Source organism: Salmo salar, chromosome 10 (genome assembly GCF_965601325.2).
Source record: "Salmo salar chromosome 10, fSalSal1, whole genome shotgun sequence".
Taxonomy (NCBI): Eukaryota; Metazoa; Chordata; class Actinopteri; order Salmoniformes; family Salmonidae; genus Salmo; species Salmo salar.
In genome coordinates, this window is record NC_138300.1 from 38,686,697 (window position 1) to 38,707,916 (window position 21,220).

General features: G+C 44.3%; 1 protein-coding gene across 4 annotated transcripts in view; it reads left to right on the top strand.

Moving 5' to 3' along the window:
• The window catches only part of LOC106560340 (CMP-N-acetylneuraminate-beta-1,4-galactoside alpha-2,3-sialyltransferase), an 86,618-nt gene that overhangs the window by 37,310 nt on the left and 28,088 nt on the right, over window positions 1-21,220 (top strand). For all 4 annotated transcript variants that reach the window (XM_014123174.3, XM_014123173.3, XM_014123175.3 and 1 more), the window contains 4 exons: window positions 4,602-4,696; window positions 9,352-9,415; window positions 10,059-10,154; window positions 10,414-10,600. In XM_014123174.3, coding sequence (XP_013978649.3) covers window positions 4,602-4,696; window positions 9,352-9,415; window positions 10,059-10,154; window positions 10,414-10,600 — 442 coding nt within the window. The remainder of the gene's footprint in view (window positions 1-4,601; window positions 4,697-9,351; window positions 9,416-10,058; window positions 10,155-10,413; window positions 10,601-21,220) is intronic.

Consider the following 21,220-nt stretch of genomic DNA (forward strand, 5'->3'; position numbering starts at 1 on the left):
CTGAACAATTAGTAAAATGGCCACCGGAGTATTTACATAGTCACTTCACCCCTAGTTACATGTATAAATTACCTTGACTAACCTGTACCCCCATCAAATATAGCCTAATTATTGATATTTTGTTGTGTTACTTTTTTAAAATAATTTCTTACTTTAGTTTATTTGGTAAATATTTTCTTAACTCTTTCTTGACCTGCACTGTTGGTTAAGGGCTTGTAAGTAAGCATTTCACGGTAAAGTCTACACTTGTTGTATTCGGCGCATGTGACAAATAAAGTTTGATTTGATTCTTCTCCTTTCTTCTTCTTCTTCTTTCTGCTTCTTCTTTCTCCTTTCTTCTTCTCTCTAAGAGACAAATTAGCAGCAGGTGAGAGGAGGATTGTCGGTATGCGACTGAGGGCCCCAAAGGAAATGGGCTCTCATTCATAAGGCCTGCCCTGCACAGCAAAGCATTGCTTAATTGTTAAGCTGCAGACATTCCAGCATTCTCTGATTAGCCATTTGTTATCTCCCGCCAGATCACAGCTAATTTGCTGTTCATTATGTGATATTACACATGAACAAAAAAAACAGCAGCTGCCAAGACTGAAGGGGTTGTCTGGGTTAAAGAAACACTTTCTCTGTTCTGGGTGAGGTTTGAGGTTTCTCCATCATCTCATTTCTGGGTGAGGTTTCTTCCACCATCTACAGGTTTTTTTTGTTTTGTTGAGAGGGAACTTACATTGTGATATTACTGTATTCAGAATATTTACTAGTCTGGTAGACAAGAAACAACATTATCTTCAAGTTGTCTTTGTCAAAACTCAAAAGCTGAATCTATTATATAAATGGAATGAAGTCTAACCTTTGTCAGTGGAGCAAATCATGGCTGCTTGAGTTAACGTTAATTACTCATGATTTGTTTTGGCTAATTCTTCATTCTGCGTTTCTTGATTGATTTGGAGAAAAGGTCCCATGTGACCGCTTTCGTTTTCCTTTAGTGTTCTGAAAGTCTTAGCATGATGCCTCAGAGCAACATGCAAATAGCGATATATTCAAGAATGTTGGCCTTGTCAGAACCTCTGAGCGGGTTCACACACACACACACACACACACACACACACACACACACACACACACACACACACACACACACACACACACACACACACACACACATACACAAGTAGCTCTCTGGCAGGGAGACAGACATGATTTGATCTGAGTACAATGTCTAGAGCCAGAGTTCTGTAGAGCTTGTCCTGGGCTAATTGGTCCCTCTGACCAGCATTCTTTTTTCTTGGTGGGGTCTTTCTCTCCTGCGATAGTGTTATCTCATATATACCTTAAAGTATGTCCTTTTCATTCTAAGGATGTGAGGATGAGGCCTTATGGAAAATGTCAGTCTGAAACTTGTGGTGACACAACAACCAGGGTCATGTTCATTAGGCACCTTACGTAAGAAAACAAGGATGGACTATCTGGACTTAAGGAAGGCTAATTTTGATTATCTGTTGCACAGCGTTGTAAAATGTTTGCCATTGTGTGCCCAAATGAAGAGGACCCAGGTTCCCAGTCAGTCAGAGGCCCAGTCTGAGGCTTGATGTCTCAAAGTGGAGACAGATGTGAGCACTAAATAGACCAGAACATACTAAATGTTTGTTGAAACACTAAACCAACAAAAAATGAGTTAGCCTAACTATGTAATTTTCATTTTACATGCAATGTTGAACATGCCCCCTCAAACTCTATCGGACTTCAGATGTACTGGGTGAAACGGCATGCGGTCAACTACCTGCATCACGTTCAACTACCTGCATTACGGTCAACTACCTGCATTACGGTCAACTACCTGCATTACGGTCAACTACCTGCATCACGGTCAACTACCTGCATTACGGTCAACACAGTACCTGCATTACGGTCAACTACCTGCATTACGGTCAACTACCTGCATCACGGTCAACTACCTGCATCACGGTCAACTACCTGCATCACAGTCAACTACCTGCATTACGGTCAACTACCTGCATCACGGTCAACTACCTGCATCACAGTCAACTACCTGCATCACGGTCAACTACCTGCATCACGGTCAACTACCTGCATCACGGTCAACTACCTGCATCACGGTCAACTACCTGCATCACAGTCAACTACCTGCATCACGGTCAACTACCTGCATCACGGTCAACTACCTGCATCACGGTCAACTACCTGCATCACAGTCAACTACCTGCATCACAGTCAACTACCTGCATCACGGTCAACTACCTGCATCACGGTCACAGTCAACTACCTGCATCACGGTCAACTACCTGCATCACAGTCAACTACCTGCATCACGGTCAACTACCTGCATCACGGTCAACTACCTGCATCACGGTCAACTACCTGCCACACGTTCAACCACCTGCATTACGGTCAACACAGTACCTGCATTACGGTCAACTACCTGCATTACGGTCAACTACCTGCATCACGGTCAACTACCTGCATCACGTTCAACCACCTGCATTACGGTCAACACAGTACCTGCATTACGGTCAACTACCTGCATTACGGTCAACTACCTGCATCACGGTCAACTACCTGCATCACGTTCAACTACCTGCCACACGTTCAACCACCTGCATTATGGTCAACACAGTACCTGCATTACGATCAACTACCTGCATCACAGTCAACTACCTGCATCACGGTCAACTACCTGTCACACGTTCAACCACCTGCATTACGGTCAACACAGTACCTGCATTACGGTCAACTACCTGCATTACGGTCAACTACCTGCATCACGGTCAACTACCTGCATCACGTTCAACTACCTGCATTACGGTCAACTACCTGCATTACGGTCAACTACCTGCATCACGGTCAACTACCTGCATCACGTTCAACTACCTGCATCATGGTCAACTACCTGCATCACGGTCAACTACCTGCCACACGTTCAACCACCTGCATTACGGTCAACACAGTACCTGCATTACGGTCAACTACCTGCATTACGGTCAACTACCTGCATTACGGTCAACTACCTGCATCACGGTCAACTACCTGCATCACGTTCAACTACCTGCATTACGGTCAACTACCTGCATTACGGTCAACTACCTGCATCACGGTCAACTACCTGCATTACGGTCAACTACCTGCAATACGGTCAACTACCTGCATCATGGTCAACTACTTACATCACAGTCAACTCAACTACCTGCATTACGATCAACTACCTGCATCACAGTCAACTACCTGCATCACGGTCAACTACCTGCCACACGTTCAACCACCTGCATTACGGTCAACACAGTACCTGCATTACGGTCAACTACCTGCATTACGGTCAACTACCTGCATTACGGTCAACTACCTGCATCACGTTCAACTACCTGCATCACGGTCAACTACCTGCATCATGGTCAACACAGTACCTGCATCACGGTCAACTACCTGCATCATGGTCAACACAGTACCTGCATCACGGTCAACTACCTGCATCACAATCAACATAGTACCTGCATCACGGTCAACTACCTGCATCACGATCAACATAGTACCTGCATTATGGTCAATTACCTGCAATGAAGGGTCAAACTGCTCAATGTCAAAAGTGTCTGATTTCATTGTAGAATGGAATCACTGTTTGTGTTTACAGTTATAGTATGATTAGACCTTGGAGTGCTCTCTCAAGATGATGTGGCTAGTCATTCACACTGTTAGTTAAACCATGGTAGGGATGATGGGGCGGCACGTAGCCTAGTGGTTAGAGCGTTGGGCCAATAACCGAGAGGTTGCTGGATCAAATCCCCGAGCTGACAGGGTAAAAAAACTGTCGTTCTGCCCCTGAACAAGGGTTCCCAGGTAGGCCGTCATTGTAAATAATAATTTGTTCTTAACTGACTTGCCTAGTTAAATAAATGCAAAAAAAATTTAAACATGATGCTAAAGATGCATGATACTAACTTTTATTTATTTAACTAGGCAAGTCAGTTAAGAACAAATTATTATTTACAATGACGTACAACAGAATATCCCTATTGACCACTATTTAACCCATTGTAGTTATTATAGTGTTCCTGAGTGTTCACTCACCTTAGGTCATGATTCTTTTTTTCCTCTCATGGTTCAACTGTAACAGTACGTCACACATCTCTCCTCTCTGCTCTGGGTGCTGATAAAGAGGGAGACAGCCAGTGGATTACATGAAACTCAACTCCTGTAATCCTGTAAAGCATGCTGCCTCACATTAATCAGAGCATCTCCTGCCTTACCTCCACGTGGGGGGCTGTGTGTCTGTCTGTGTCTGTCTGTCCGTGTCTGTCTGTCTGTCTGTCCGTGTGTGCCTGTCTGTCTGGCTGCTCTTATTTATGGCCTATTAATTCTCACTAGCTGCAGGTAGCCTAGTGGTTAGAGCATTGGGTCAGTAACCAAAAGGTTGCTAGATTGAATCCCTGAGCTGACAAGGTAAAAATCTCTTGTTCTGCCCCTGAACAAGCCAGTTAGATCGTCATTGTAAAGAATATTTTTTTCTTAATAACTCACTTGCCTAGTTAAATCAAGGTTAAAAACTAGTCTCACTCTCACTTTTTATAAATTGTGCTCTCTCCGTTTATCTCCAGGTTCGCTAAACCAGCCCCCATGTTCCTCGATCCAAACTTTAGACGATTCTCCAAGATCAGCAACTTTTCCCCACCTTTTGGAATGAAAACGCAAGGTATGGACCTCAGTTTTTTATCTGTTTATTTCATCCACTGACATCCATGTCTTTGTTCATAGTTGGTCAGATCATAGTTGGATGACCATGAAGAATGGGGAGCTCCTGGTAGAGGACACTGTTGACTCGAGAAAGCCGAGTAGCTCACCTTCAGGGAGGAGGATGTAGCAATGGGCTCTGGGTCAGTGCTAAGACGAGGGAGAGAACAAATAATGGCCTTATCGAGAAGAACATCACTGCTGCTCCAAGTTATGCAGGGATCAGGCCTCTATGCAGGGATCAGGCCTCTATGCAGGGATCAGGCCTCTATGCAGGGATCAGGCCTCTATGCAGGGATCAGGCCTCTATGCAGGGATCAGGCCTCTATGCAGGGATCAGGCCTGCTATGCAGGGATCAGGCTGCTATGCAGGGATCAGGCCTCTATGCAGGGATCAGGCCTCTATGCAGGGATCAGGCCTCTATGCAGGGATCAGGCCTGCTATGCAGGGATCAGGCCTCTATGCAGGGATCAGGCCGCTATGCAGGGATCAGGCTGCTATGCAGGGATCAGGCTGCTATGCAGGGATCAGGCTGCTATGCAGGGATCAGGCTGCTATGCAGGGATCAGGCCTCTATGCAGGGATCAGGCCGCTATGCTGGGATCAGGCCTCTATGCAGGGATCAGGCCGCTATGCAGGGATCAGGCTGCTATGCAGGGATCAGGCCTCTATGCAGGGATCAGGCTGCTATGCAGGGATCAGGCTGCTATGCAGGGATCAGGCCTCTATGCAGGGATCAGGCTGCTATGCAGGGATCAGGCCTCTATGGAGGGATCAGGCTGCTATGCAGGGATCAGGCTGCTATGCAGGGATCAGGCTGCTATGCAGGGATCAGGCTGCTATGCAGGGATCAGGCCTCTATGCAGGGATCAGGCCGCTATGCTGGGATCAGGCCTCTATGCAGGGATCAGGCCGCTATGCAGGGATCAGGCTGCTATGCAGGGATCAGGCCTCTATGCAGGGATCAGGCTGCTATGCAGGGATCAGGCCTCTATGCAGGGATCAGGCTGCTATGCAGGGATCAGGCCTCTGTGCAGGGATCAGGCTGCTATGCAGGGATCAGGCCTCTATGCAGGGATCAGGCTGCTATGCAGGGATCAGGCTGCTATGCAGGGATCAGGCCTCGATGCAGGGATCAGGCTGCTATGCAGGGATCAGGCCTCTATGCAGGGATCAGGCCTCTATGCAGGGATCAGGCTGCTATGCAGGGACCAGGCCTCTATGCAGGGATCAGGCCTCTGTGCAGGGATCAGGCCTCTGTGCAGGGATCAGGCTGCTATGCAGGGACCAGGCCTCTATGCAGGGATCAGGCTGCTATGCAGGGATCTGGCTGCTATGTAGGAATCTGGCTTCTATGCAGGGATCAGGCTGCTATGTAGGAATCTGGCTTCTATGCAGGGATCAGGCTTCTATGCAGGGATCAGGCCGCTATGCTGGGATCAGGCCTCTATGCAGGGATCAGGCCGCTATGCAGGGATCAGGCTGCTATGCAGGGATCAGGCCTCTATGCAGGGATCAGGCTGCTATGCAGGGATCAGGCCTCTGTGCAGGGATCAGGCTGCTATGCAGGGATCAGGCCTCTATGCAGGGATCAGGCTGCTATGCAGGGATCAGGCTGCTATGCAGGGATCAGGCCTCGATGCAGGGATCAGGCTGCTATGCAGGGATCAGGCCTCTATGCAGGGATCAGGCCTCTATGCAGGGATCAGGCTGCTATGCAGGGACCAGGCCTCTATGCAGGGATCAGGCCTCTATGCAGGGATCAGGCCTCTGTGCAGGGATCAGGCTGCTATGCAGGGACCAGGCCTCTATGCAGGGATCAGGCTGCTATGCAGGGATCTGGCTGCTATGTAGGAATCTGGCTTCTATGCAGGGATCAGGCTGCTATGCAGGGATCAGGCTGCTATGCAGGGATCAGGCTGCTATGCAGGGATCAGGCTATCACAGCAAAGCATCAACCTGCCCCATCTTCCTGCCCCTCGCTTATCCGTTCTAAAACAATGAGATCACCCATTTAATTAAAGCGTTTAATCTCATCGAAGTTTTACATAAATATTTTGGGTTCAATATTAATATAATGGAATCTGTTTTAATATAAATCTGGCTAAATGTAGTGATGATAACGAGCGTGTCAGTGCTCTAAATATCTCTGGAAAGGTATCAGGAGATGGCTGTGTAGTCTAGCTCATAATGTTGCGTGTGCAGAACATGTTAAGATCATGTCTTGATGTTCATGGTTCTCGGTATCAGAGGAAGGGTGTTAGCTAGCTAGCATTCTCATAGAAATCTGTGACTCTGAGAACTGTGTCCATCAATGTCCTGCCCTTTGGCAGTAACATTGAGAAGCACCAACACAGCACCACTGTCTGACCGTCACATCCTTCTGCCTACCAGTCACAGGCCCTGATTACCACACCCAGTCCCAGGCTTTTGATCCTCTCACCACAAGTATCCCACCCAAACACATGTTAATGGTGGAATGAGTAGCTACAGTATGTAGCCTTGTCTTCAACACAGCATCAGCTAATCAGTTTTATTTCATTTAACCTTTATTTATACTGGTTATTCTCATTTAAATGTGTTAATCAGCAATAATCAGTGAGGTATTTGTGGCCTGATGTGAACCAGGAAGCCCAACCAACACAGACTCTCTTCTCCCATCCAACTAACACATCCTGGGCGTTTTCTGTTCTGAGGCTCAGTAGTAGGGTTCCCGAGTGGCGCAGCGGTCTAAGGCACTGCATCTCAGTGTGAATGGCGTCACTACAGACCCTAGTTCGATTCCAAGCTGTATCACAACCGGCCATGATTGGGAGTCCCATAGGGCGGCACACAATTGCCCCATCGTCGTCCGGGGTAGGCCGTCATTGTAAATAAGAATTTGTTCTTAACTGACTTACCTAGTTAAATAGGTGGTCTCCATTTTTGCCTGAACATAGTTTATTAAGGTCATACGTAAGCCCTTCTTTTGATGTTGATCGGTTGGTAGATCTGGTTGGAGTCCTTCATTGTCAGAGATTTGTTTTGTTCAGGGATGTGCCTAGCCTAGGTCCCCCTCCCTTCCAGATGGTGCTATGGTAGCTTAGCCCTCTCATCTGATATCAGCTGTGAGGTTTGGCTGGAAGGAGAGACAATCTTTTCAACTGATTCCCATCCAGCCTGATTGATCTAGTCTGTTTGAATCTCGGATATCACCGCAGTAGTCAACATTTCAACTGCTTCCCAAATGGCACCCTATTCCCTATATAGTGCACTACTCAAAAGCAGTGCACTATATAGGGAAAAGGTTGCGATTTGAGACACAGCCCTATCTCTCCAGTGTTAGTCACACTACAGATATCCAATAAATTTTGGACGAAGATGTAACTGTCTTCACATCAATGCTGTTGACTGCTTCTGAGCGACCCTTAATTATTCTATAGTAGATTGTGTCACGGAAATGTGTTATTAGTTTAAATCATGTGTCAAATAGGGACTCCGTTTTTATGGACTGAATCCATAAAAGTTAAAAAATGACTCATGACAAATGAAAAGGTCTGATTCCATAACTCTGTTATTCCATAAATTCCATTATTCCATTATTTCAGACTAAAATGTCATCCTTGGGTCATGTGGGAGTACGATTCCATCTTATGATCTCCATTGTATCTGAGAAACAGTATCTAATGGCAATTTAATGCCCTGGCAATTTAGTTGAATGTCAATAATCATGAATAGCACGCAACTGCTAGGCTATACAGTCAAATCGTGTGGACTTTCGTCTTGTGATAAATGGTCCAGCGTTTCAGAGCTTACATCTGTTTTCCCAATTAGTTTAATCCTGATCCCCTGAATTATAGGGCACGTGTATTTACCCTCATCAATTGCATAGAAAACATCCAGATTGAAGTTATTCTTTACTCTACACTTTTTTTTTCTTCCTAGAATAACAGGCTAGATAAATAGCCAGTTATAGAGTGTTGTGTTGAAAGAATCAGCGCATCTAAGATTCCAGAGGTGTCGTGATGTAACCTCATTCCCTGAGGTCCAAGGATTGTTGCCCGCATCAGCCTGGAGAATGTGCTTGTTTAAAAATGCCGTTCCTCTAACCGGGTATTTCTTCGTGCCCTATCGTTTTTCCTCTCAGTGTCTTAAGCTGTATACAGAATTTTTGTGTCCTAAATTGCACCCTTTTCCCTATATAGTGCATTACTTTTGACCCATAGGGCTCTGGACAAAAGTACTGCGCTGTATAGGGAATAGGGTGCCATTTGGGACTCAGAGCTTCTCTGCTCCGACCCAGGAGGTTGGAGCATGCTCTGTATGAGGCCCTGCTCTTACCTCTCTGTCCTGGACTGCCTGCTTGGCCACCCAGATATCTCTGATGGTTGTATAACATGAAGAAGTGTTCTGTTCTGTTCACCTCTCCTCCCCTCTGTCAGCCCACCCAGCCTCTCCTCTGGCTTCATTCCCTGGTTCATTTATCAAAGTGACAAAGTCCACCAGGTTTACAACACTACCTTGGTCTCTCTGCTGAGGTGATGATGCAGGGTGGAATTTATGTGTTGAGAGCCTCTTTTTTACAGGACTTTCATCTTCTACTCAGATGCTGTGTTTTTCTCCTTTTCTCTCCTCAGAAAAGATCATAGATAATATTCTGACAGCAACAAAGAGCTATGGTCTGGGAGATGAGCTGGACAGGTATGTCACACCTCAAGCACCATAACAGGTCTATTACAACAACAGGGATGACTAGGGGAGTTTAAAAGGGGTTATGCCAGGACATTCAGAAAACTCTGAAGCTGTCTCAGAAAAGCTATTGTCTGGTCCCAGATCTGTTTGTGCTGTCTTGCCAACTCCTATGGTCATTGGCATGCCTTAAAGAACCATTGGATATGAGTTGGCTAGAAAGCACAAACAGATCCGGGACCAGGCTAGAAATATGTTTTTTCAATCCAGGATACTTTGCTGAGTAATTGTACTTCCAACATAAAGATTAATGAGTTATAATCACACAGGCAGCAGGCAGCCGTTTTGGTAGTTTTATAATTTCACTTCTGGCCAGCATTCTGTCTTTTTAGGTCTTGGTTCTTTCCACATCCACTAGAATCTGCAGACCTGATTTCATCAACTAAGGATATTGAGAATGTGTTTATTTTTCCACATGGAATGTAGAACTCAGACTAAACATAGGTCACATTCTCTAAAATGTAAGGCCCAATAGGGATAGCTCAACTACATATCATATCAGAATCAAATGAATCACTATGCAGTACTTGACATGTTCTCACTTCACAAACCTCATAGAACTTGTGTTTCTGCTGTTTTTTTCCTGCTCTTCTAGTCAGAGTTGTAAGAAGTGCATCATCATGGGAAATGGTGGTATTCTGGCCAACAAGTCTATGGGTGTGAAGATTGACGAGTACGATGTGATTGCAAGGTCAGTTAAGGGACATTAACACTAGCATTATTAAATAATCTTTCCTAGATTCCTTCCATCCTCTCTCCTCACCTCCTTCTCAAAAGCTCTAGAAGAGAACATCCAAAGTTCCTTCCCTCCGATATGTTTTGAGAAGGAGGCAAAGAGAGAGGATGCGAGGAATTGAGGAAAGACAAATTGAGAAAGAGCTCAGATTCTGTGATTGTGAGAACCCTGTGTTTATCGATTCCTAATCCCAGTCCACCTGTGTGTGTTGCAGGTTGAACGAGGCTCCAGTGTCTGGCTATGAAAAGGATGTGGGCTCCAAGACCACCATGCGTATCACGTACCCAGAGGGAGCCATCCAGAAGACTGAACGCTACGAACAGGACTCCCTCTTCGTCCTCTCTGCCTTCAAAGCTCTCGACTTCAAATGGCTGCGGTCCATAATCTTTAAGGAGAGACTGGTAAGGAAAATTAACCCTTTTTCACACTACTAAGTTGAGCCGAACCAAGCCAAGCCAGGCTTGTAAGTATTAACCCAGCAAACAGGCAACGTTCATATGATGTTAAATAACGTTCTAATTGAGTTCTAATGTATAGAGAAGACATTACAGCCACCGGATGGGAACATCCCTGGAGAACTCTGTCAATGTTTGGTTAACCAGGCTAACCAGTAGAGGGCAGTGGGAAGTTACTGTAGACTTCAGAGAGAATCCCTGGGCTAACTTTACCAAGCCATATGCACCTGTTTGTCCTGTGTAAACTATGGAGTCGCACTGTGCCCAGGAAATATCAGGGTTAAGAAATGGCAGAGAGAAAAACATGGCATCAGATCAGACCCTGTGTGACGATAAGTGGAAGACATTTACCCATCTTTACCCACACTGTTTAATTCAATTGGATAATACTAGATAATAATAGGCTTATATTCTCACTTTGGAACTCAGAACTTGTTGTGACTGGAGAATGAATGTGTCATTATACCACTTGTATCATTATACCATACTGAATTGTATGAGGAATATGTATGCTCTGTGGAGAAATGGACACTTCTGAGGAAAAGTGCCAGCGTGCTGCGTGTTGTCAGCCTGTGAGACAATCACCAATTGGCCATAGTGTGAGCCAGTACTCTAGACTAACAGAGTGGATGTCTTTTTATTCTGGCTTAGCTTATAACTTAAGACCATTGAGGATTTCCTCCTAAACATGATTCTATGGACCACAGTAAGTACATTACTTTAGTTACACAGTCCTTTCTTTACTATAGTGGCCTCAACAAAAAGACATCTCTGTCTCCTCTTTCTCTATGATAGTGTAATTTGGGGTTAGAAGGGCAGTCCCTTTCTTTTGTGCTACAGGTAGTGTAGAGTTCCTCTCTCAGGTGAGGGACAGACATTTAATGATGTAGTTAATTGGCAAGTCTCTAAGAGTGAATGACTCCTTATCTCTTTAAGGAGAGTCTCTCTCTCTTTCTCTGTCTCTTATCTGACAATAGTAACGAAGGTGCTTTGTTGCGTACATCTGGGCTCCATTTTTACAGCCCAGTATCTTATGGTGAAAAGCAGAGGCTGCTGCCGTTACAGCAGTAAGTTTACTTCAAGGACACTGTTTGCACTGTAACTCTACTCCCCCAGCTCTGCTAAAAGTGTGAAATTAGAAACATTATTATAGTTGTTTTGTTGTTGTATAATTATCTATCCTGATGCCTAGTCACTTTACCCTGCTTTCATGTACATACAGTATCTCCCTCAAATACCTCGTACCTCTGCACATTGATCTAGTACTCCCTATATATAGCACCAATCTTGTGTATTTTATATCATTCCTTGTGTTACTTATTTTATTATTATTTCTAAACTCTGCATCGTTGGAAAGGACTTGTAAGCAAGTATTTCACGGTAAAGTCTACACCAGTTGTATTTGATAAATGACAAATAAAAGTTGATTCGATTTTTGGGATTTTGTTGACATACGTGACCAGTTTAAATTTAGCTCTAGAGAATTGATTTTTGTTTTCACACACAGTAATTTAGTATTGGATAGGGCTGCTCAGTATACTCAGGTTATGACAGCTTTGAGGGGATGTTTATCAGGATTAGGAGAGGCTTTCTTCGGGAACATGGCCACTGAAAGAAGCTTAATCCCCTAGCTAGCTAATATACCTGAATACCCTTGAGCTGTGCTCGCTAAGAAAACAGAGCTTTTACCTCTGGTCTCCTCAAGTCTACATGCATTACGGTTCCCACTTGCTGTTAAGAGAGAGAAAGAGAGGGGGGGTAGAGAGAAGGAGAGAGAGGGGGAGAAAAAGAGAGAGATACTTGTGTGGGAAGTACAGTGCATTTGGGAAGTATTCCGACCCCTTGACTTTATCCACATTTTGTTACATTACAGCCTTATTCTAAAATGTATTAAAAAAAATGTTTTTCCTCATCAATCTACACACAATACCCCATAATGACAAAGTGAAAACAGGTTTTTTGAAATGATTGCAATTTTATTAAAAATAGAAAACAGAAATACCTTATTTATATAAGTATTCAGACCCTTGGCTATGAGACTCGAAATTGAGCTCAGGTGCATCCTGTTTCCATTGAAATGTTTCTACAACTTGATTGGTGCCAACCTGTGGTAAATTAAATTGATTGGACATGATTTGGAAAGGCACACACCAGTGTATATTAGGTCCCACAGTTGACAGTGCATGTCAGAGCAAAAACCAAGCCATGAGGTCGAAAGAATTGTCCATAGAGCTCCGAGACAGGATTATGTCAAGGCACAGATCTGGGGAAAGGTACCAAAACATTTCTGCAGCATTGAATGTCCCCACGAACACAGTGGCCTCCATCATTCTTAAATGGAAGAAGTTTGGAACACCTAAGACTCTTCCTAGAGCTGGCTGCCGGGCCAAACTGAGCTATCGGGGGAGAAGGGCCTTGGTCAGGGAGGTGACCAAGAACCCGATGGTCCCTCTGACTGAACTCCAGAGTTCCTCTGTGGAGATGGGAGAATCTTCCAGAAGGACAACCATCTCTGCAGCACTCTAACAATCAGGCCATTATGGTAGAGTGGCCAGACAAAAGCCACTCCTCACTAAAAGGCACAACAGCCTGCTTGGAGTTTGCCAAAAGGCACCTAAAGGACTCTCAGACCATGAGAAACAAGATTATCTGGTCTAATGAAACCAAGATTGAACTCTTTGGCCAGAATGACAAGCCTCACATCTGGAGGAAACCTGGCACCATCCCTACGGTGAAGCATGGTGGTGGCAATATCATGTTGTGGGGATGTTTTTCAGCGGCAGGGACTGGGAGACTAGTCAGGATCGAGGGAAAGATGAAGGGAGCAAAGTACAGAGAGATCCTTGATGAAAACCTGCTCTAGAGTGCTCAGGACCTCAGACCGGGGTGAAGGTTCACCTTCCAACAAGACAACAACCCTAAGCACACAGCCAAGACAACGCAGGAGTGGCTTCGGGACAAGTCTCAGAATGTCGTTGAGTAGCCCAGCCAGAAACCTCCCCAAATACAAGTGTGCCAGGTTTGTAGCGTCATACCCAAGAAAACTCTAGGCTGTAATCGCTGACAAAGGTGCTTCAACAAAGCACTGAGTAAAGGGTCTGAATAATTATGTAAATGTGCTATTTCCTTTTTTATATATACGTTAGCAAGAATTTCAAATAACCTGTTTTTGCTTTGTCATTATGGGGTGTTGTGAATAGATTGATGAGGGGAAAAAACAGTTTAATCCATTTTAGAATAAGGCTGTAACGTATCAAAATGTGGAAAAAGTCAAGGGGTCTGAATACTTTCAGAAATCTCCACAGGATAGTCTGCCCTACTGTCATTCATTCAAGTTTTTGCAAGCCTACCACACATGAGCAGCTTGCCCCAAGCAAGCTTCATTAGACTGTTGGAGAAAGCTATGCTTTCAGAATGCCTGATGGGAGGACAGACTGATGGAAGAGTACAATGACTAGGAGGACAATGGGAGGACAGATGACCTATGAGTTGATATTGTTATTGTGGAATTTCTCTCTCTCTTTAAACCCTGCTTGTAAATGAATATGAATGTGATAATAACCATACATTTTAATCCATAGGTTCCCTCTAATTTAGATCTTTACTACAGACCAGTGAAGGTCAGAGGAGCATTCTAAGGTTGGGCTCTGACATGGTTTTAAGGTTACTTTGTAGAGGGCTGGGACTGATATGGTTTTGGTCTCTGAGAAGAAAAATGTCTAGCTCTGGTTACAGTCACTGGTCATTCCTTCATGGTTGAATGGGAATAGAGCACATAGAACATGTTGTTAAACTCAGCAAACCTGATTCTCCCTACCTTCCTCTCTTCATTCTCCATTCTTTAGAGAAGGAAGGGTCAGATTCAAATGGTATAGTATTGTATTTGAAAGTAGGCATAAATAAAATAAACATAAAGGGGAATGAAGTACGCTTTTACCCCTTGTGTATAGGGTCTCCATAGACAGACTCCCTCCTGTCCCTGCTTTGATCACTTTGAACAGGAGGGGGCTCCGAGAGTATAGGGTTCAGAGGGCTGTGGGCTGGCAGACTATGGGATTCAGGGGTCTGATGCACATCAGAGAGCAACAGTAGCTCTGTGAGAGGAGACCTGGGCTCACCTGGCCTGCCCAGTACAGACAGACAGACAGACAGACAGACAGACAGACAGCACACAGACAGACAGACAGACAGACAGACAGACAGACAGACAGACAGACAGACAGACAGACAGACAGACAGACAGACAGACAGACAGACAGACAGACAGACAGACAGACAGACAGACAGACAGACAGACGAATAAGACGATCACTGGGGTGGTCCTGTGCTCTGAGTCCATGTCTGGATCACTTTTCAGCAAGTGACAGCCAGGTGGGTGGGTGGGAGGGGGCAGACAGACAGACACTCTGGAGTCAGCTATTCACGACCGTCATACTGCTATTCCTCTACTCTTTCTTTATTGACACTTTAAATGGCCTTCTGTCTCAAGAAAACTTCACTTATGTATGCGCACATAAAGCCTTTCTTTTTTATTAATTTTGATTTCACCTTTATTTAACTAGATAAGTCACTTAAGAACAAATTCTTATTTACAATGACGTCCTTCCAAAAGGCAAAAGGCCTCCTGCTGGGACGGGGGCTGGGATTAAAAATGTAGGACAAAACACACATGACGACAAGAGAGACACCACAACACTTCATAAAGAGAGATCTAGGACAACAACACAGCATTGCAACAAAACATGACCACACAGTATGGTAGAACACAACATAACAACAGCCCAGTAGCAACACAACATGGCAGCAGCACAACATGGTAGTAGCACAAACATGGTACAGACATTGTTAGGCACAGACAAAACAAAGGGCAAAAAGGTAGAGACAACAATACATCACGTGAAGCAGCCACAACTGCCAGTAAGAGTGTCCAAGATTGAGTCTTTGTATGAAGAGATGGAGATAAAACTGTCCAGTTTGAGTGTTTTTTGCAGCTCGTTTCAGCCGCTAGCTGCAGCGAACTGAAAAGAGGAGCGACCCAGGGATGTGTGTGCTTTGGGGACCTTTAACAGAATGTGACTGTCAGAACGAGTGTTGTATGTGGAGGATGAGGGCTGCAGTCGGTATCTCAGATTGGGGAGAGTGAGGCCTAAGAGAGTTTTATAAATAAGCATCAACCAGTCTGTCTTGTGTCAGGTATACAGAGATGACCAGTTACAGAGGAGTATAGAGTGATGTGTCCTATAAGGAGCATTGGTGGCAAATCTGTTGACCGAATGGTAAAGAACATCTAGCCACTCGAGAGCACCCTTGCCTGCCGATCTATAAATTACATCTCCGTAATCTATCATGGGTAGGATGGTCATCTGAATCAGGGTTAGTTTGGCAGCTGGGGTGAAAGAGGAGTGATTATAATAGAGGAAACCAAGTCTAGATTTAACCTTAGGCTGCAGCTTTGATATGTGCTGAGAGAAGGACAGTGTACCGTCTAGCCATACTCCCAAGTACTTGTATGAGGTAACATAATATAATAACAATAGATTTGCTTGTCATGTCTGGAGCTGTAGTAAAGTCTTTCAATTCATCTTATTAGGACAAAGTAACATAGCCCTGGATACTACTGTATACAATAGTTTAACACTGTATATCATGTACACAGTATAATCACAGAGTTTCTAAACCCTGAAGCGCAACATCGTGAGAAGCAAACCAAGCAGACCAGGCCGGGGTTTGGGGTTTGAGAAGTCATTGAGAGAAGTGAAAAATTCTTCTTTAGTTAGTTAATTTTCTCTAAATCTAAGTGCACAAACTAGATTCAAGTCAATGTCTTAAGCAGTTGAACATGTTATTACTCCAACCTTGTGAAAGTGGCAAACTGACACGTTTCATTTTCGTCAAAACAACTTTATATCGCAAGAGTGGCTTTGATTTGACGGCCTGCACATGTGCAGTTTGGCGTGAGACGACCGTTAGACCCGATGATCTGGTTCTGCGCGTGAACTTAGCTAGCCAACGTCACCATGACATCGCCTACAAACATTATTGGGGATTTCTACAGTTTCATCCTATCTTCATGCTGTACTGTCTTTGGTATAATGTGTGATTTAGTAATCTGAGGATATGGAGTAAATGTGTAACGCTTGACGGTAGCGCTTCCACCACTACACAGTCAAAATAGACAAACAATGTTGTATTAAAGATTCAGTGAATCCTTAGAAATCCATTATGAGACCATCCTCATTCATAAGCTTTAAGGAGGGAGCTCAAGTTGCGACTCACACTACTGCTAGGCTGCAATTACCAGACTAGTAGACACACACACACACAATTGTCAGTGGTTCTGAATGAGGGAGAGTGTTGGCTGGCAGTAGCCTGATTGTACATAGATAACAGTAGTGTAGACAGAGGCAGGGACTGAGTGGTTGCATTGTACTATGAAGAGCACCAATTACTCTCATGGCCTACTCATAGAAGGGTACAACTCTAGCCTCAGTGTTCTCCAGGGTCAAAGGGCGCCTCATTTACTACAATGCGCGCATCCCACATGACACCCTATTTCCTTTATTGTGCACTACTTTTGACAAGAGCCCTATATAGGGAATAGGGTGTCATTTGGGACACAACCTGTGCTAATATGCAAAGTATTCTTTTGAACCAAGGGGGAATTTACCACAGCAGTGTGGTTGGTACAGTTTCACTGAATACTGCTGTGACTGTATGCATATGAGGTGTCTAGCTATTTGATCCACCCTCCCCTCCTCTGTACAGATGGGTTACAGACCTGGGTTCAAATAGTACTGGTTTTCTTTTATATACTTTGGAGTGTTTGATTTTGCCTGGCCTGGAGTGCCAGATGGTCAGGGAGTGTTTGCACTTTTGGGAGTATTCCATTGTTTCCATTTCAGCCAGAGCAAGCTCAATCAAGTGCATAGAAAGTATTTCAAAGAAAATGAACCCTGTTTGAACCCAGATAGGTCTGCTGGGTACCCCATCCCACTGGCCGTGTCTCTCTGAGTGAGTACGGGTTGAGAGGAGAGGAGGTGTTGGGTTGCCTTCTCAGTTAGACAACAAAATGGTTCCCGTTACACAGGATTACCAGCTGGCCTTTCAGTTAGAAGCTTAGAGCTAGAGCTGGAGTAAAGTGATGATGCTACGCTAACATCTTACACCAGTGGCAGCTGGTGGAGGGAGGATGGGCTCTTTATAATGGCAGGAATGGAAAGGTACCAAACATGGATGTTGTGATTTAAAGTGACATACCGGCGCTGTGATGTTTTTAACTGCAGCAAGACCAACATACCTGACTACTGTGTTGTGTGGTAGCACATCTCAGTCCCAGGCCAGGTATCCCAGTAACTGGTCCTACACAGCCCATCAGGAATGCCCCTTAAGCCTTAGCTAATTACCCTAATGGACAGAGTTATATTGATACAGCAGGGTCTTTTTAATGCCCCTGACCTATCTCTCTCCTCTCGGTACCTCTCGTCAGGGTAATGCTTTCTTCATTTTATTTTTATGAACAATTTATTAACAACAAAAAGGACATAACATGACAAATACAGAGTATTATAAACATAATATAAAACCAAAAAATGATCAGAACACACCAAAAACAAGATCATTTTTTAAATAAAAATAAATAATAGCACCACTGCTTCACTACATTAACAACTGACTTCAGATACATTTCACTTTTATTTATTTATTTTTTACTTTATTTATAGATTTTCAAATATGATTACAAAAACAGTACAACCTCAACTCCTAAATCTAACATCCATCCATCCCACCTTCCATCCCTCCCTCCCTCCCACCCACCCTTCCCTCCAATCCACCCTCCCTCCCTCCCTCCCTCCAATCCACCCTTCCTCCCTCCAATCCACCCTCCCTCCCTCCAATTCACCCTCCCTCCCTCCAATCCACCCTCCCTCCCTCCAATCCACCCTCCCTCCCTCCAATCCACCCTCCCTCCAATCCACCCTCTAATCCCCCCCCCCCCCCCCCAAATCACCCACCAATCCACCCACCCACCAACCAAGGCATCATACAAAGATATACTATTCAAGTAAATTAAATAGGACAGAAAAAACTGAAAAACAGTCAAATAAACAAAAACAATGGAAAAAGTTAAATAAAAATTATTATCAGCACAAATGGCCACTAAAACAGACATGACTGCTTACCAAAATATGCAAATTACACTAAGTAAAAGACAGGCTCTCCACATATTGTATTAATGGGGACCAGGTTAAGTCTAACTTTTGTCGGGACCCAAGCACAGTGTACCTAACCTTCTCCAGTGGTAGAGATGACATGACCTCCTTAACCCACTGCATAAAGGAAGGCGGCTTTGCAGACTTCCAGTGAAAGAGGACTTAGCGGCGAGCTAGCAGCGAGGCAAATGCGATGCGTGGTAGCATTCTGGTCTAGGAAAAGTACCCCAAAAATGGCATTGAACGGGTTGGGGCTAACAGTTGTATTACACATATGTGAGAATGCATCAAAACTGGGGTCCCAGAAGCCACTCAAAGATTGGCATGATCAAATTTTATTTTATTTCACCTTTATTTAACCAGGTAGGCTAGTTGAGAACAAGTTCTCATTTACAACTGCGACCTGGCCAAGATAAAGCACAGCAGTTCGACACATACAACAACACAGAGTTACACATGGAATAAACAAACATACAGTCAGTAATACAGCAGAAAAAATAAGTCTATATACAGTGAGTGCAAATGAGGTAAGATAAGGGAGGTAAGGCAATAAATAGGCCATGGTGGCGAAGTAATTACAATATAGCAATTAAACACTGGAATGGTAGATGTGCAGAAGATGAATGTGCAAGTAGAGATACTGGAGTGCAAAGGAACAAGATAAAAAAAGAAATACAGTGTGGGGATGAGGTAGTTGGATGGGCTGTTTACAGATGGGCTATGTACAGGTGAAGTGATCTGTGAGCTGCTCTGACAGCTGGTGCTTAAAGCTAGTGAGGGAGGTAAGAGTCTCCAGCTTCAGTGATTTTTGCAGTTCGTTCCAGTCATTGGCAGCAGAGAACTGGAAGGAAAGGCGGCCAAAGGAGAAATTGGCTTTGGGGGTGACCAGTGAGATATACCTGCTGGAGCGTGTGCTACAAGTGGGTGCTGCTATGGTGACCAGTGAGCTGAGATAAGGTGGGGCTTTACCTAGCAGAGACTTGTAGATGACCTGGAGCCAGTGGGTTTGGCGACGAGTATGAAGCGAAGGCCAGCCAACGAGAGCGTACAGGTCGCAGTGGTGGGTAATATATGGGGCTTTGGTGACAAAACTGATGGCACTGTGATAGACTGCATCCAATTTGTTGAGTAGAGTGTTGGAGGCTATTTTATAAATTACATTGCCGAAGTCGAGGATCGGTAGGATGGTCAGTTTTACGAGGGTATGTTAGGCAGCATGAGTGAAGGATGCTTTGTTGCGAAATAGGAAGCCGATTCCAGATTTAATTTTGGATTAGAGATGCTTAATGTGAGTCTGGAAGGAGAGTTTACAGTCTAACCAGAAACCTAGGTATTTGTAGTTGTCCACATATTCTAAGTCAGAACCGTCCAGAGTAGTGATGCTGGATGGGCGGGCAGGTGCGGGCAGTGATCGGTTGAAGAGCATGCATTTAGTTTTACTTGCATTTAAGAGCAGTTGGAGGCCACGGAAGGAGAATTCTTTGGCATTCAAGCTCGTCTGGAGGTTAGTTAACACAGTGTCCAGAGAAGGGCCAGAAGTATACAGAATGGTGTCGTCTGCGTAGACGTGGATCAAAGAATCACCCGCAGCGAGAGCAATATGTAACTGGAAAGAGTTGATATGAGACCATTTGTTTAAACGCAGGCATAAGAAGTGTCATATAAAGTTTTTATCCAATTCACAAAGTTCTCCCCAAAGCCAAATCGTGTAAGAGATTCAAAAAGTTAGCCCCATTCCACACAATCAAAGGCCTTGGCAACGTCTAATGACAAAGCAATTGTGGGAGCGCTTGAGTCCTGGACAGCACACTGTATGTTGATCAGCCTTCTAAGGTTATCTGAGATATAACGGTGGGGGATAAAGCCAGTCTGATCCATGTTGATGATACTACCAATGAGCTTAGACAATCTGTTTGAAAGCACCTTTGCTAATATCTTTTCATCATTATTAATAAGAGAAATAGGCCAATATCCACTCGGATCAAGTGGATATTTCCATTTTTTTGTGGATAAGAGAGATAATTGCTGTATGCATGGAAGAGGGTAAAGATCCAACTTTATATGCATCATTACATAACTCTATCAAAATTGTTGTAATAATTGTCTCAAACGTTTTATAAAAGTCAGAAGGGAGGCCATCTAACCCAGGAGACTTGTTAGAAGGCGTATTATTGATAACATGAGAGATCTCTTCAACCTAAATAATCTCTATCCTTATCTGAGTTGTGGTAAATTCAGGTCTGCAAAAAAGCTATCAAACTTGTGTTTGTCCAGTACGCTCTGTGATGTATAAAGGGTGTTGTAGAAGCCTCTAAACCCCTCATTTATCTGCTCTGAAGAGGTAGAAATTGCACAA